We start from the raw sequence: 15,040 nt of genomic DNA, 5'->3' as shown, positions 1-15,040 counted from the left end.
GCAAGCAGATTCTTAACCACGGCACCACCGGGAAGGTCCCAAGGTGTAAGTGTTCTTATGATTCCCATTTTGTAGATGGGAATACTGATGATGCCCAGAGAGGTTAAGTCACTCGTCACACACTGCAAGTAAACAGTGGAGCTGGGTTCCCAATCCAGGTCTGTATGACTACCTGGACAGTTTCTTACGCCCAGTGAGCGCTCTAAACTGCGGGGGGTGGGGGGAAGGTGCACTTGGTACTCGTTAGCCCTAATTAGGACTAATTAAGACTCCTCCTTTGGAGATGCCACCCAGGTGTGTGACGTCACGGAGGAGGGCGGTGACGTCAGCCGAAGCGGGCGTGGGAACCCACGCAAGCTCCGCGAGCTGCCGTTTAACGGCACCACCCTCTGACACTTACTTTCGCCGTATATTTGCATATTCATCGGAACGGACGTCGGAGCGTCAGCGTTGACGTGGTGTCGTCACGGAGCGCCCCTGCAGTTCCCCATAGGGCGTACGCACGTACGTAGGCACGCACAGCGACGAGCGGGCGGGGGAGGAGGGAGAGATCGGAGGCGCCCCTCCCAGTCAGCAAGGTTGCGCATGCCCCTTGCAACCGCCAAGATGGTGGTGGGCGCGTTCCCTATGGCGAAGCTGCTATACCTGGGCATCCGGCAGGTCAGCAAGCCGCTTGCCAACCGCATTAAGGAAGCCGCCCGCCGAAGCGAGTTCTTCAAGACCTATATCTGCCTCCCGCCAGCTCAGCGTGAGTCTGACCCCACGTCCCTCCAACCTTCCCATTCTCTAACCCCTTTCAGGTGGTTGCTCAGGCGGTGGACTTCTGTTCATGACCAATCACAGCCCGAACCGGCAAAGTCTTTCAGCCAGTAGGGATGGTCCCTGGGAGAGGGGCATGCGGGTAGCCCAATAGTAAGAAAGGGCATGGGGTTAAGGGCGGGGCAGGGCGACCGCGCTTGAGTTGGGAATACTAGCCAATAGAGGAAAAGAGCGCGTGGAGACTGACGTCTAGACGGACCAATAACCTGGGGAATGGGAGTGATTTGGGCGGGGCATTCCAGGGCTGAGAGGAGCCGGGGGAGACCGGAGCTCCGGTCATTTGACCAAGTGGGGTCGTTTGCCAGACTATCCGTGGGAGGGTTCGCTCTGAAGACTCCACCTCGTGCCTCAGTTTCCCTCCCGTCCTGGGAGTTGAGAGGTGCTTATGTATCATCCGTTTAGGACATTCATTGGTTTGCCCCAGTTGTACTCCGGGAAATAGGCCTGGGTAGAGGCGTGGCTCGGGGCGAAATCTGGGGTCTGGGGGCGTGACCTGGGAATCCGGCTAAAGGAGTAATTTTAACTAGAGTGAACATTTGTCCATCTATTCATTAATCCACCCATACTCCGTATTTGTTCGTCCATTCATTCAGTAGACAGACCATGCTGGCTTTTTCTGGGCTGGGAGACACATTTATGACCCATCACTGTCACCCCAGAGTGGTCAGGACGGTGTGAACTCCAGAGCTCAGAAAGACCTCCTGACCCGGGGGCGTGGGGTCAGGAAGGCTGTCTAGACGAGGGCTGCCTGAGCTGAGATCTGAAGGGCACAGTAAACATTCAAACTATGAGCTACTGTCAAAAGGCGATCTATGTGCTGTGGGCCTGTGGGAGCACAAAGTATGGAAATTTAACGTAATTTGCTGGGTCAGGGAACCACCAGTAATCCATCTGTTACTTCATTTAGTTAGTGTTTACTGAGCGTCTGCTTTGTACCTGGCCTTGTGCTGGGCAGTGATGGTGAAACAGCAGGAATCAAGCTAGCCCCAGTCTCTGCCCCCAAGGAACTCGCAGTCAGGTGGGGACAGACCCATCCTTCAAGGTGACGACCCAGAGTGGGCAGAGCTTGCATGGGGGATCCCACTGGACGCCTGACCTGACATGGGGTTCAGGGAGGGCTTCCTGGCAGAGGAGACCTCTGGGCTGGGAACTGAAGGGTGAGGAGAGTCTCACCAGACAACACGGGGACAGGGATGATGTTGAGGGCGAAGGAGGAGCATGCGCAAAGGCCAAATGGTTACAGGGAGCACACTTTTTTTCCTTACAAGTTTGGATGCTTAAAATTTGCTTTCCAGGGCTTGGAATTCTTGGTCTTTTGGTGTTTGGTCGGTCCTCTGCCAGAGCTGCAGATCTTAGAACGGAGAAGTGTTGGATTACAGTTTCTGAAGTGCTTCCATATAAGCTCTCTCATTTGAGCCTCACACTCTTTTTTGTCCCCATGTCAGGGAGGGGAAATGACTTCCCCCAGTTTATAGAAGAGAAAACTGAAGCCTGAGAGCAGAGGGGAATTGCTGAGGTCACTCGTGGAGTTAGTGCCAGAGGCTGACTCAAATCCTGCGTTCGGGATTCCCAGAGCTGGTGCCTGTTTCCTGCCTCTGTCTTTCTCCCAAGCACTGTGATGTGTCTCAGCGTTGTGGTTTAGAAAGTGGCTGCTTGAGTCAGACTGACATGGGTTCCAATCTGGCACACACACACACACACACACACACACACACACGCACCCCGTCCCCTTCTCAGCCAGGTGATTTTGGGCAGGTCACTAACCCCTCTGAGCTTCAGTTTCCTCCTCTGTACAGTGAGTATTATATAATAGTGGCATTTAATGGGCGCTCACTTTGTGCCAGGCAGTCTGCTGAGAACGTCACAGCATTAAGTCCTCACCAATTATTATGAGGTAGACATCATTATTCCTATTTTGTGTGTATCTACATATGCATTTATGCTATAAATAACACTTACCTCATCAAGTTGTTGTGAGGAGTAATGGATGTAAAGTGATAGGTCAGTGCACGGCACTGAGTTGTGGCTGTTGTGTAGATGTTATGGTTACAGCTGAGAAGAAAAAGTAAAAAATTTTATCTTCAGGGGACCTTGCGTTCTTGGCATGGGGGGAAGCCAGACAATAAAGAAAACAGTTAAAATGTACAGTTAGATATTGGATAGCACTAATTGCTCTGGAGAAAACGTCAGGGATGCAGGAGGAGGAGTATTTGGGGGACGGTTGTGAAGTTTAGCTAGGATTACCAGGGAGACCTCACTGAAAATATGAGAGGAGGGAGCACGCAGTGCGGGCATCTGGGGGAGGAGCTTTCTAGCCCGAAGTTTCCACAGGTGTGAAGACCCTGAGGTGAGTGTGCGCCTGGCCTTTTTGATGAGCATCGAGGAAGCCAGTGTGGCTGAACAGTGAGACCGAGTGGAGACTGAGGGCCGAGAAGGTGGTGGGAAGGGGGCAGATCGTGCAGGGCCTGTGGGCCACCACAAACGCTTTGGCTTTACTCTGAGTGGATGGGACTCACTGGAGGGTCTGAGCAGAGGACAGATGGGATCTGAGTTCGATTTTAATAGGATCCTTTTAGCAATCAGAGGGTGAGCGTGGATGCAGGGAAGACATGGCTACAGCAGTCCAGGTGGGAGGTGAGTGGGGAGGAGGGGTCAGATCCCAGAGACAATTTTTTCCCCAACTACTTCTTTTTAAAATTTCAAACCCTGGGGCCTCCCTGGTGGCGCAGTGGTTGAGAGTCCGCCTGCCGATGCAGGGGACACGGGTTCGTGCCCTGGTCCGGGAAGATCCCACATGCCGCGGAGCGGCTGGGCCCGTGAGCCATGGCCACTGAGCCTGCGTGTCCGGAGCCTGTGCTCCGCAACGGGAGAGGCCACAGCAGTGAGAGGCCTGAGTACCGCAAAAAAAAAAAAAAAAAAACTTTCAAACCCTGAGAAAAGTTGAAAGAAAGAATGGTATGGTCATCAGGTATATGCCCTTCAACACCTAGTTCATCTCTTATTAGTCTTCAGCAGATCTGCTTTGTCTTCAACACCATATACGTATGCGTGTATGAATGTATATACACAATCTTTTTTTTTTTCTGAACAATTTGAAAATAAGTTTTGGACATGCTTCTAAACTCCTAAATACTTCAGTCTGTATCTTCTAAGAACAAAGGCATTCTATATGACACAGAACCAGTGTCACACCTGCGAAATTTAACATTGATAACAATAATATTGATGACAATATTGTTTAATATACAGCTCATATCTAATATATAGCTCATATTCTGGTCCCCCAAACGTCCTTTTAGCTGTTTATTATTTTTAACCTAGGGTCAGCTCAAGGATCATGCGCTGCATTTGATAATCATGCCTCTTTAGTGTCCTTTAATCTACAGCAGGCTGGGCAATCTGGCTCACTGCCTGTCTTTGTAAATAAAGTTTTATTGGGACACAGCCCTGCCCATTCGTTGTACATTGTCTGTGGATGCAGAGTCGGGTTTCCATGGCCCACAAATCTAAAATATTTGCTCTGTAGCCCGTAGCAGAAAAAGTTTGCTGGCCCTCCTCTATAACAGTATCCTTGTCCTTTCTTGTTTTTTGTGACATTGACATTGGAAAGGGTCCAAGCCAGTTGTCCCGTAGTGTCCCGCAATCTGGGGTTTTCTGATTGCTTCCTCTGATTTGATTCACGTTGAGCATATTTGGCAGGAACACCACAGAACACCTAAGGACATCACCTCAGGGGGCTCCTGATGTCTGTTTGTTCCGTCATTTGTGGCGGTACCTTGGATCCCTTGGTTAAGGTGGTGACTGCTAAAAGAACCTTTCCTTTTCCCCTTAGTAATGAATAAGCAGTAGATTTGTTTGAAAGGTAGTGGCGGCAGGATTTCCTGTGGATTGGGTGTGACAGGCCGACTGGAAGAGGGGCAGGCTGGACGGAAAGTACCAGGGGCTCAGTGGGGGACAGGTTTGGTTGGAGATGCTTTTTGACGTTGGTATGCCCTGACTTCTCATATTCACACTTTTTATTTTTAATTAGTTAATTTATTTAAAATTTTTTATTTTATTTTTGGCTGCGTTGGGTCTTTGTTGCTGTGCGCGGGCTTTCTCCAGTTGCGGCGAGCGGGGGCTACTCTTCGTTGCAGTGGGCAGGCCTCTCATTGCGGTGGCTTCTCCTGTTGGGGAGCATGGGCTCTAGGCACACAGGCTTCAGTAGTTGTGGCATGTGGGATCAGTAGTTGTGGCTCATGGGCTCTAGAGCGCAGGCTCAGTAGTTGCGTTCCTCCGCAGCATGTGGGATCTTCCTGGACCAGGGCTCAAACCCATGTCTCCTGCATTGGCAGGCGGATTCTTAACCACTGTGCCACCAGGGAAGTCCCTGGCTAAGGTTCTTTTGACACAGTAGGGTAGACCTAGCTGTCGGTCTCCTCACAATAGGGGCCGGAGGGGTAGGTGTTTCTGCCTGGGAAAGAACAGTAAATGCAAGAAGCATAAATCATCGATGATGCACTGTGTCGGGGAGACAAAGATCTTTTTCAACAAAGATTTCTGGGGGAGAGAAAATAAAAGAGGTTGGTGATGCCAGGAAGGTTGGGGCCACTCATGCAAAGTGCACTGCTGATGCTGCCAGGGGAACTGTGGGAGGTCTCTGGGCAGTGGGAAAAGTCCAGTTGGTTTCCGCTTATTCCTTTGGAGAACACTGGTCATTTTTCCAGTTTGCTACTCTGGTAGGCAGAATAACGGCCCCCCCAAAGATGCCCACATCTTAATCCCAGGAACCTGTTGAATGTGTTGCCTTACACAACAAAGGGGACGTTACAGATGTGATTGACTCAGGTATTTGGTGACTGGGAGAGTAGCCTGGGTCATGCAGGTGGGTCCAGTGTAATCACGAGGGTCCTTATAGGTGAAAGAGGGAGACAGGAAAGGGACCGATTTGAAGCTGCTACCCTGCTGGCCTTGAAGATAGAGGAGGGACCGTGAGCTCGGGAATGCAGGCGGCCTCTGGAAGCTGGAAAAGGCAAGGGAACAAATTCTCCCCTAGAGCCTCCAGAAAGGAACTCTCACCTGCTGACACCTAGAGTTTAGGCTAGTGAGAACCGTTTTGGACTCCTGACCTCTGGAACTGTAGAGAATAACTGTGTGTTGCTTTAAACCACTGCATTTGTGGTCATTTATTACAGAAGCAATAGGAAACTAATATGCCACACGATTCATTCAGGCTGCTGGGATAATTTTTTCAGAAGAGTTTAGCTCTGTGGTCATTCTTACAAGTTTTGGCTTTGGAGTTGGTTTCAGTTTTGCTACAAAGCAATCTGACCTACAGTTTAAGGACTTTACACAGTGACCATTTTTCTCTCACAGTTTCGTGGCTTGACTGGGCTAGCTGGGCCTCGGCCAGTCTTGCTAGGTAGTCTCTCAGGGGGTTTCAGTCAGAGGGTGGCTGGGCCTGGAGTCATCAGGAGGCTCTACTGGGATCTTGGAATGGCCAGTTCCTTCTCTCCGTCTCAGTGTTGTCTCAGGACCTCTGTTCTCCACGTGGTCTCGCCTCTCATGGTCACTCAGGGCCCCCAGGAGCTAGATTTCCATGAGGGAAGAAGCAGAAGCTGCAGGCCTTTTAAGGGCAGGGCCTGGATCCACACAGCATCACTTCCAGAACACGCTATCAGTCCAAGCAGCTCTGGCGCAGACCAGAGTGAGTGTGAGAGGGGACCGCACAGGGCGTGATGCAGACAGTCACCAAAGGCAGTTTGCCACAGAGTCGATACTCTTGGCTTGGTATCTTGGAGCCGCTAATGAGCTGTGTGACTTTGGGCAAGCAGCTCGACCTCTCTGAGACTCCAAATCCATGTTCATCAAATGAGGGTGATGATAGAACTCACCTCCCAGGATTCTTGTGGGGATCCAAGAGCCAGTGGATATCAAGGCCTGGCCCAGAGCATGTGCATCTGGTCTTTAGTGCTGGCTGTGATAATCTGTTCTTAGCATATGTGGGCATTACTGTCCAGAGGCTGGAAACCCTGCTTCCAGATAAAGGCTTCCTGCAGTCAGCTTTCTGCTTTGCCATTTGCTGTGCGTCCCGCGCAAGTCACCCCGCCTTTCTGTACCTCGATTTCCTCCTCTGCATGGTATAGCACTCACCTCATAGGTCTGATGGGAGGGTCTGTTGCGTGCGTGAGTACCCTCAGCGCAGGCCTGGCACGTTCTAAGTTCAGTGACTTAAAGTGAACTCAGTAACTTAGTGGGGCGGAGTGGTCAAGAACCCGGCCTCTGGAGCTGAGCTGCCTACATGTTAATCCCAGTTCTGCCATTTTCTATGTGGCCCCAGGGCAGTTTTTTTTTTTTTAATTAATTAATTTATTTTTGGCTGCATTGGGTCTTTGTTGCTGTGTGCGGGCTTTCTCTAGTTGTGGCGAGCTGGGGCTACTCTTCGTTGTGGTGTGCGGGCTTCTCATTGCGGTGGCTTCTGTTGTTGTGGAGCACAGGCTCTAGGCACGTGGGCTCCAGAGTGCAGGCTCAGTAGTTGCAGTAGTTGTGGCACACAGGCTTAGTTGCTCCGCGGCATGTGGGATCTTCCTGGACCAGGGCTCGAACCCGTGTCGCGTGCATTGGCAGGAGGATTCTTAACCACTGCGCCACCAGGGAAGTCCCTTCCGGGGCAAGTTATTTAACTTCTCTGGTTAAATTGTATCTGTAAATTATATCATTATAACTCATATTCCATGAGTTAATATATCCATAAAGCATTAAACAGTGCCTGGCTCTTAAGTGCTGCATAATTGTTTGTTGAATATGTAGAGATATCAGGCACCATTATTATTTTGATCATCATCGTCATCTTAATACTAAACTTTCTAGTGCATTCCTTCTCTGGTGGCCTGTTGCAGCCAAGCAGTCAGTACTTCAGGCCTCTAGGTGGCGTTGGTCCCTCTTCCTCAGTCAGACCTCACAGGCTTACCACAAGCAGAAGGGTCTGGGCTCTCCCATGAACATTTCTAACTAGCGCGGGGCAATTATTATGTTTGTCTGGTCAGAAGCTGGGATTGGAGTAAAGAAAAGTGAGAAAGGCAAACAGAGGGAGGGCAATGTGGCTGAGTAGAGAGCCTCCTATGACCTAATGCTTCCTAAAATATTTAAAGCATCCTTTGAAATGCATGGTTGTACCTGCAATGAAGAAAAGGGACTCCTCCCAGAGCAAGGAGAAAGCGAGAGCAAAGAGCCAAGGAGGGGAGGGAGCGCTGAAGCCTCCTGGTGCTCTGGGGACATTGACAGATTCACATGGCCTTGGGGACAGAGGACCACCTTGTGAACAGCCAGGTCCTGGGGAAGGTACCCCTCAGGGGAAGTGTGAACTAAAAAAAATCCCATCCTGCAAAGGCACACAGCCTTACATCTAGGTAGAGATTGAAAAAGTTTTCCTCTGAGAATTGACTGTCCCTCATGTGAGTTTGAGGCTTCACTTATACTCTTTGGAAGGTCCTGGAAACAGTAGGCTGAGAATGAACCCGGATCTGTGTGCCCCTAAGTACCTGGCCAGGACAAACATAAACCCTCCCTGGAGGAGCCCCACCCTCTGCCTGGGCCTTGGAGAATTCCTTCAGGTAGAGTTCCGGCACATATGAGCTCATGATAAAAAAAATTATGTGCCGTACAGGGAAGCAGGCACCATGATCGAGAGTCAGCAGACACAAAATATGGCAGGTCAAGACCCGCAAACAAACAAACAAACAAACAGACAAACAAAAAAGACCCGCAAACATTGTGGATGTGGGAATGATCAGATACGGATATAAAATAGCTCTGTTTATATATGAAAAGGATAAAATAGGACAGATATAAAAACATGAATGAATACAATCAAAAATCACCAGGAAGTTGCAAAAAGAGCTAAACAGAACTTCGAGAAGTGACAGGTACAATTGAAGTTCAGAGCTCGACAGAACTAAAGAAACACCAGACTAAATATAGCTGCTAAGAGGATTGGTGAGCTGAAAGGTAGATGCCCTGAAGGGAAAAATGTGAGCTTTGTGGCGTGCTCCCCTCAGCTGCCCAGGATCCTGATTGGTCCACCTGGGGAAGGAAGGGCTGGACACTTTATTTTTTTATCTATTTTTTATTCTTTTGGCTGTGCCACTCAACATGAAGGATCTTCCCCATCCAGGGATCAAACCTGTGCCCCCTGCGTTGGGAGCATGGAGTCTTAACAACGGGACCGCCAGGGAAGTCAGGGACTTTTTTTTTTTTTAATTTATTCGGCTGTGTTGGGTCTTAGTTGTGGCACGCGGGCTCTTCATTGGGGTGCACGGGCTTCTCTCTAGTTGTGGTGTGCGGGCTCCAGAGTGCATGAGCTTAGTTGTACCGCGGCCTGTGGGATCTTAGTTCCCTGACCAGGAATAGAGCCCGTGTCCCCTGCATTGGAAGGCGGATTCTTAACCACTGGACCACCAGGGAAGTCCCCATTTTTATTTTCAGTATTTTCCAGACAGGATCCGCGTGTGCATGAGCGCTTGAAAACCACTTCCCTGGAGCCTATTTATAATCTCCAGAGTACCACATCAGTTATGTTACATGACAGCAGGCTGCTGTTGGTGACCTCCAAACAGTTTTCTTATGCTCTCCTATTAAGGAAACGTTCTGACAACTCTCCCCTAGTATGAATGTGTGTGTGTGTGTGTGTGTGTGTGTGTGATATGAATGTGTATACATAGTTATTTAGGAGTCATGAATAGCACTGACATATATTACTGTGAATATATTATGTGCATTTAAAAACATTCAAAAATTGGAGGGGATGAAATTTTTTATTTTTTGAAATTAATATTTTAATAATAAAATTTTTATTTTATATATTCATAGCCCTCCAAATGTTTTTGCTCTCACTAAAAATATTTTCTTATACAGGCATTGTTAATGCATTTGGAAACTCTCAGTGTAACCATCTTTTTTTTTTTTTTTTTTTTTTACTTTTGTGGTACGGGGGCCTCTCACTGCTGTGGCCTCTCCCGTTGCAGAGCACAGGCTCCGGACGCGCAGGCTCAGCGGCCATGGCTCACGGGCCCAGCCGCTCCGCAGCACTTCGGATCCTCCTGGACCGGGGCACGAACCCGCGTCCCCTGCATCTGCAGGCGGACTCTGAACCACTGCGCCACCAGGGAAGCCCTGTAACCATCTTTCAGAGTCGTTTTGACATTCTTTGTGCATGGCTGGCTGTCACAGCTGGCAAAGTCCTAACTGAGGTACAGACCAAATGAGAGAAGTGTGCCGTCAGCTGAATTTAATCCCCCTGCTCAGCTTTCATTCCCACCCTTCATATGCAGAGGTGTTTGTTGGAATTTTCTCGTGCTGGCCTTGGTAAATCTTCCGTCCTTGGTTTCTGAGCAGGACTCTTTAAGAAGCCCCGGTGTGAGGACTTGATTTGCAACCTGAGAATGTCCCCGGGAATCAATTTGCCCAGGCTGCAATGCGCTGAGTGGACAGGAGAGGGCGCCCGTGTCGTGTCAGTCGTTTAGCCTTTAGGTCCAGCGCCTGAGGATGCTGGCACCTGCGGCTGAGGGGCACCAGAGGGCTTCTCTGTAGTCCATCTGGGTGTGTCTCTGTATGCCTAGTAAAGCTTAATTTCTTCTTATTTTCACCCTCTCCTTCCCTTCTCCTCTTCTTCTTTCCCTTCTCTTCTCTTTCTTCAAACCAAACATAACGTGAAGTTGATATTTTCTTCCTATGCTCCAGAGAAACACCTTGTTCACCCTTCTTTGTTCACCTGTCCTTGAGACTCCTTGGTCTACCCCAATGTTCTCGGCCTCCCAGGATGTGCTTCTGTCTCTAACCCCTTGTTTCTAATTTTTGGTTCCTCCTTTGTTCCTGCTGTCCTGGCTCCAGCTGACCCCACCTCAGACCACTAAGCCTCCACATAGCTGGTGATTTCTTCAGAGCCCCCCACTCCCCCTCTTTCCTCAGTGATCTTCCGGCTTCCAGACCCACCTCGGTCCTGCCTTTGATGAGCACACAGCCACAGCAGCTACCTTCTACTGAAGGCCTAGTGTGTGCTGAATTCTGTGCTGTGTGTGTTGCCATTTTTATCTCTTTTCTTTTTAAAATTGAATCAAATTTTAATTTTATTTTGGGGTTTTAGGGGTTTTTTCCTCTGAAGTTTTTTTTGGGGACTTACTAAATTTACAAAAGTAATATATGCTTATTGTGAACGAAAGAACAAGACACAAATCAGTTTGTGCTCCTCTGTGATTAATCGAAAACCCAGCCAATAAATCTTACCCAAATCTTAAGTCTAAGGGATGTTTATTGTTGGTGGAGGAAGGTGGCTTTGTGGTTGTTTGGTGGCTTGGTGATGTTATTAGGGACCTGAGGACTCTTTCTGTCTCTACCATCTTGGTGTTCAGGCAGTAACTCCCCTCAAGGCCTCAAAGAGGCTACTGGAGCTCCAGGCATCGTACCTTTATAGTGCAGTGTCCAAAGGGAGAAAGTGTGTGTGTGTGTGTGTGTGTGTGTGTGTGCGCGGGGGTTCTAGGGAAATGAGAGAAAGCTCTTCAAGGAGAAAAATATTCTCCCAGAAGCCCCCAGGGGACTCCCCTCACCGCTAATTGGCCAGAATTTAGTTACATACCATCCCTTGCTATATGGGAGGGCAGGGTGGTGAATGAATATAGCTTCTGGACTAATGGCAGGAGAGGATGGACTTAATAAGACAGTACAGAATGATATAAAGTAGTATTAATAGTAATGAGCACTAAGGTTGTTGTAGTCTTTCTGTATATTAATTTATTCTCCCCACACCCCGTGAGGTAGATTGCCATCCCTCACATACTTAAACAGATGAAGAAACTGAGCAGAGCTGTTAGGTAACCTGCCTGAGGGCACACAGGTGCTGAGTGGTAGAGCTAGGACCAGACTGTCTGGTTTTACTTTGCACTCCCCATGCTCACCCCCATCCCCAGTCTCTGCAGGCAGCCATGCTGGATCTCCCACTAGACAGTTAATTCATGTACAAGCCTTGAATGCACCAACATCCCTGCCAGCCAGGGGTCATGATCCCCATTTTGAAAAAGAGGAAGTGGGGGTGCGGAGAGGTTGAGAAGCTTCCCCAAGCTCACACAGCATGTAAGTAGCAGGGCCAGAACTTGAATCCAGGAACACCCGACTCTAGAGCGCAGTAAGCTCTTAGCCTCGTTAGCTGCTTCCCTTGTGCCTCTTTTTTTTTTTTTTAATTTATACTGGATGTTTATTTATTGGAGTATAGTCGCTTTACAATGTTGTGTTTGTTTCTACTCTACAGCAAAGTGAATCAGCTATACGTATACATATATCCCCTCTTTTTTGGATTTCCTTTCCATTTAGGTCACCACAGAGCATTGAGTAGGGTTCCCTGTGCTCTACAGAAGGTTCTCATGAGTTGTCTATTTTATACATAATAGCAATAGTGTATATGTGTCAATTCCCATCTCCCGATTCATCCCGCCCCCCGTTCCCCCTTGGTATCCATACGTTTGTTCTCTACATCTGTGTCTCTATTTCCACTTTGCAGATAAGATCATCTATACCCTTGTGCCTCTTAAATCCCCACAGATGCCTTCTGTACTAAGTTAAGTTGGACAGAGTCTCCAGATATGGGCAGGGAGTAGAAGTGGGATTATTTTCTGGGACAAGGACTTGCTTCAGTCCATTAAGCGGCTGTATAATTGACTCATTCAACAAATCTTAATTTAGTGCCTGCTGTCTGCTAGGAACTATCCTAGGAGGTATGACTAACAACACAAAAGACGCTCCTCTCATGGAGCTCACATTGGAAAGTATTAGTTACCTGTGTAGTGACTCCAGGGCACAGAGAGGTCCTTCTTCCCAGGGTGAATCTCAGTGGTCCAGCTTGGGTCACATCCCCATCCCCGAGCCAGTCACTATGGGCCGGGAATGCCGTGCTCTGATTGGTCAGTCTGAAGGATTGGGTTAACCCCTGCGAAATCCTTTGGACCCAGAGTGCGGCAGATGGGATTCCCGCACTGAGAGACAGAACCAATCATGTTTCCTCTGGTGACTGGTGGGCTGCGCATCACTGCTGTCTCTGGGCAGTCATGGAGGATGGGACCAGGTTCACCAGAGGAGGTTCCCGCCCTGCTTGAAGCAGCGCAAGTCTGTTAACACCTGGAGCACTGCTGGGGCCAGCTTTCAACTGGCTGGAATCCATCCAGGAAAGGGCAGCCAGCACAGGGACTGGTTCGAAGCTGTGTTTACTCTGAATAGTAATTTCGTAACTGATGACAATAGTTTTTATTTATTATGCTTTCTGTGATCTCAACAAAATATATGAACCACCTTATTAGGGAGTTTATATGATCGTCCTGGTTGTATGAGTGGGGAAATAGCCCAGAGACCAGCAAGTTCCCTCAGGCAACACTGAATAAGAAATCAAGCCTACTGGCTCCCAAGCTCCTCCTCTTACATTTAGTTGTTAATATTTGATTTTTTGCATATTATTTATTGAAGTACCGTATCTATACAGTATAATACTAAAGTTTAATAAAGATCTGTAGTTTAACGAGTATTAACAAACGCATATGCCCGTATAACCAACATTCAAGATATAAAACATTTCCATCACCCTGGGAGAAGTTCCTTGCTTTCCCGTTCTGTCATCCTGTATGACTTCTCTCACTATAGATTAGTTTTACCTGTTGTTAAACTTCGTATAAATGGAATCATGCAGTATGAACCTTATGTCTAGCTTTTGTTCACAAGATGCTTTTGAGATATTTCCTTGTGGCTGCATGTATCAGTGGTTCCTTTCTTTTATTGCTTTTAGTGCATATTCTTTTCTTTTATTCCAATACATATATGAATATCCTACACTTTGTTTATCCATTCTCTTAATCATTTGGGTTTCCAGTTTTTTTGGTTATTACAAGTAAAACTGCTGTGATCAATCTTGTACAAGTCTTTATGTAGACATATGCTTTCATTTCTCTTGGTTCAGTACATCGGAGTAAAATTTCTGAGTTATATGGTAAAGGTGTGTTTAATCTTATAAGAAACTACCAACGAGTTTTACAAAGTGGTTCCAGTTACTCTGCATCCTTGCCAATATTTAATGTTTTCACGGTTAATTTTAGCTATTACAGTTGGTGTAAAATGGCAACTCATTTGCTTTTTTCCTGGGGAATGGTAATACTGAGTACTTTTTCGTGTGATAATAAATAAACATTTGTTACCTCACACAGTCGCTGAGAATTAGGCATTTAGGAGTGGCCCAGTGAGTGGCTTTGTCTCAGAGTCTCTCAGCATGAAGGCTCACCTGGCACTGGAGGATCTGCTTCCAAGGTGACTCACTCACCTAGCTGTTGGTAGAAGATCTCAGTTCTTCCCTGGCTGTTGACTCAGTTGCTTTCCACATGGACCTCTCCTTAGGGCTACCTGTGACCTAGCAGCTGGCTTTCCTCAAAGAGAGTAATCCAAAAGTGAAAGTGACCGAGACTGAAGAAGCAGTGTCTTTATAATGTCATTTGGGAATTGACATACTACCACTTCTGATCACATTGTGTTGATCATACAGACCAACCCTGGTACACTGTGGGAAGGGACTATACAGAGGTGTAAGTACCAGGAGACAGGGATTGTTGGGGGCCATCTTGGAGGTTGGCTACCGTAATTCTACTACTATCATGAGCTAAAATGATCGATTTTTTTCTTAAAGAATATTAAACCAATCTTATATTCTTGTATAAACCCCACTTGGTCATGGTGTAGTATCCTTTTAATATATGCTGACTTTGATTTGCTAATATTTTCCAAAAGATTTTTGTATCTGTAGTCATGAGTGATATAGTCTGTAATTTTTTTTCTCGTAATGTTTTTCTCAGGTTTTAATATCACGGTTTGGCTGACCTCATAAAACAATTGGGAGAATGTTCCCTCATTTTCTATTTTCTATAAGATTTTGTGTAAAATTGGAATTATTTCTTCCTTAAATATTTGATATAAATGTCCAGCTCGGCTTGTAGTTTTTTTTAAGGGAAGATTTTTAATAACTGATACAATTTCTGTAGTAGTTATAGGACTCTTCAGATTTTCTGTTCCTTCTTGTGTCAATTTCCATAAATTATGTTTTTCAAGATATATGTCACTTCATATAAGTTGTTGAATTTATTGGGATAAAGTTGTGCATCATGTTCCTTTGGTATCCTTGTAATATTTGTAGCATCTCTAGTGATGTCTCCTCTGTCATTCC

The 15,040-nt window shown here is 47.3% G+C and overlaps 1 protein-coding gene across 2 annotated transcripts in view; it reads left to right on the top strand.

The window, feature by feature from the left end:
- Nucleotides 1-533: 533 nt before the first annotated feature.
- Nucleotides 534-15,040, top strand: part of LOC101272441 (optic atrophy 3 protein) — a 38,537-nt gene continuing 24,030 nt past the window's right edge. Inside the window, exon 1 of one of the 2 annotated variants that reach the window (XM_004271353.3) lies at nt 534-748. In XM_004271353.3, coding sequence (XP_004271401.2) covers nt 586-748 — 163 coding nt within the window. In that variant the 5' untranslated portion in view covers nt 534-585. Of the gene's footprint in view, nt 749-11,427; nt 11,923-15,040 lie in introns of those variants that run through there. The other variant, XM_033430712.2, reaches the window with a different exon arrangement.

Source organism: Orcinus orca, chromosome 20 (genome assembly GCF_937001465.1).
Source record: "Orcinus orca chromosome 20, mOrcOrc1.1, whole genome shotgun sequence".
In the NCBI taxonomy this organism is placed as follows: domain Eukaryota; kingdom Metazoa; phylum Chordata; class Mammalia; order Artiodactyla; family Delphinidae; genus Orcinus; species Orcinus orca.
The sequence above is the reverse complement of the archived record's forward strand: the minus strand, read 5'-3'. Positions and strand labels throughout refer to the sequence as shown.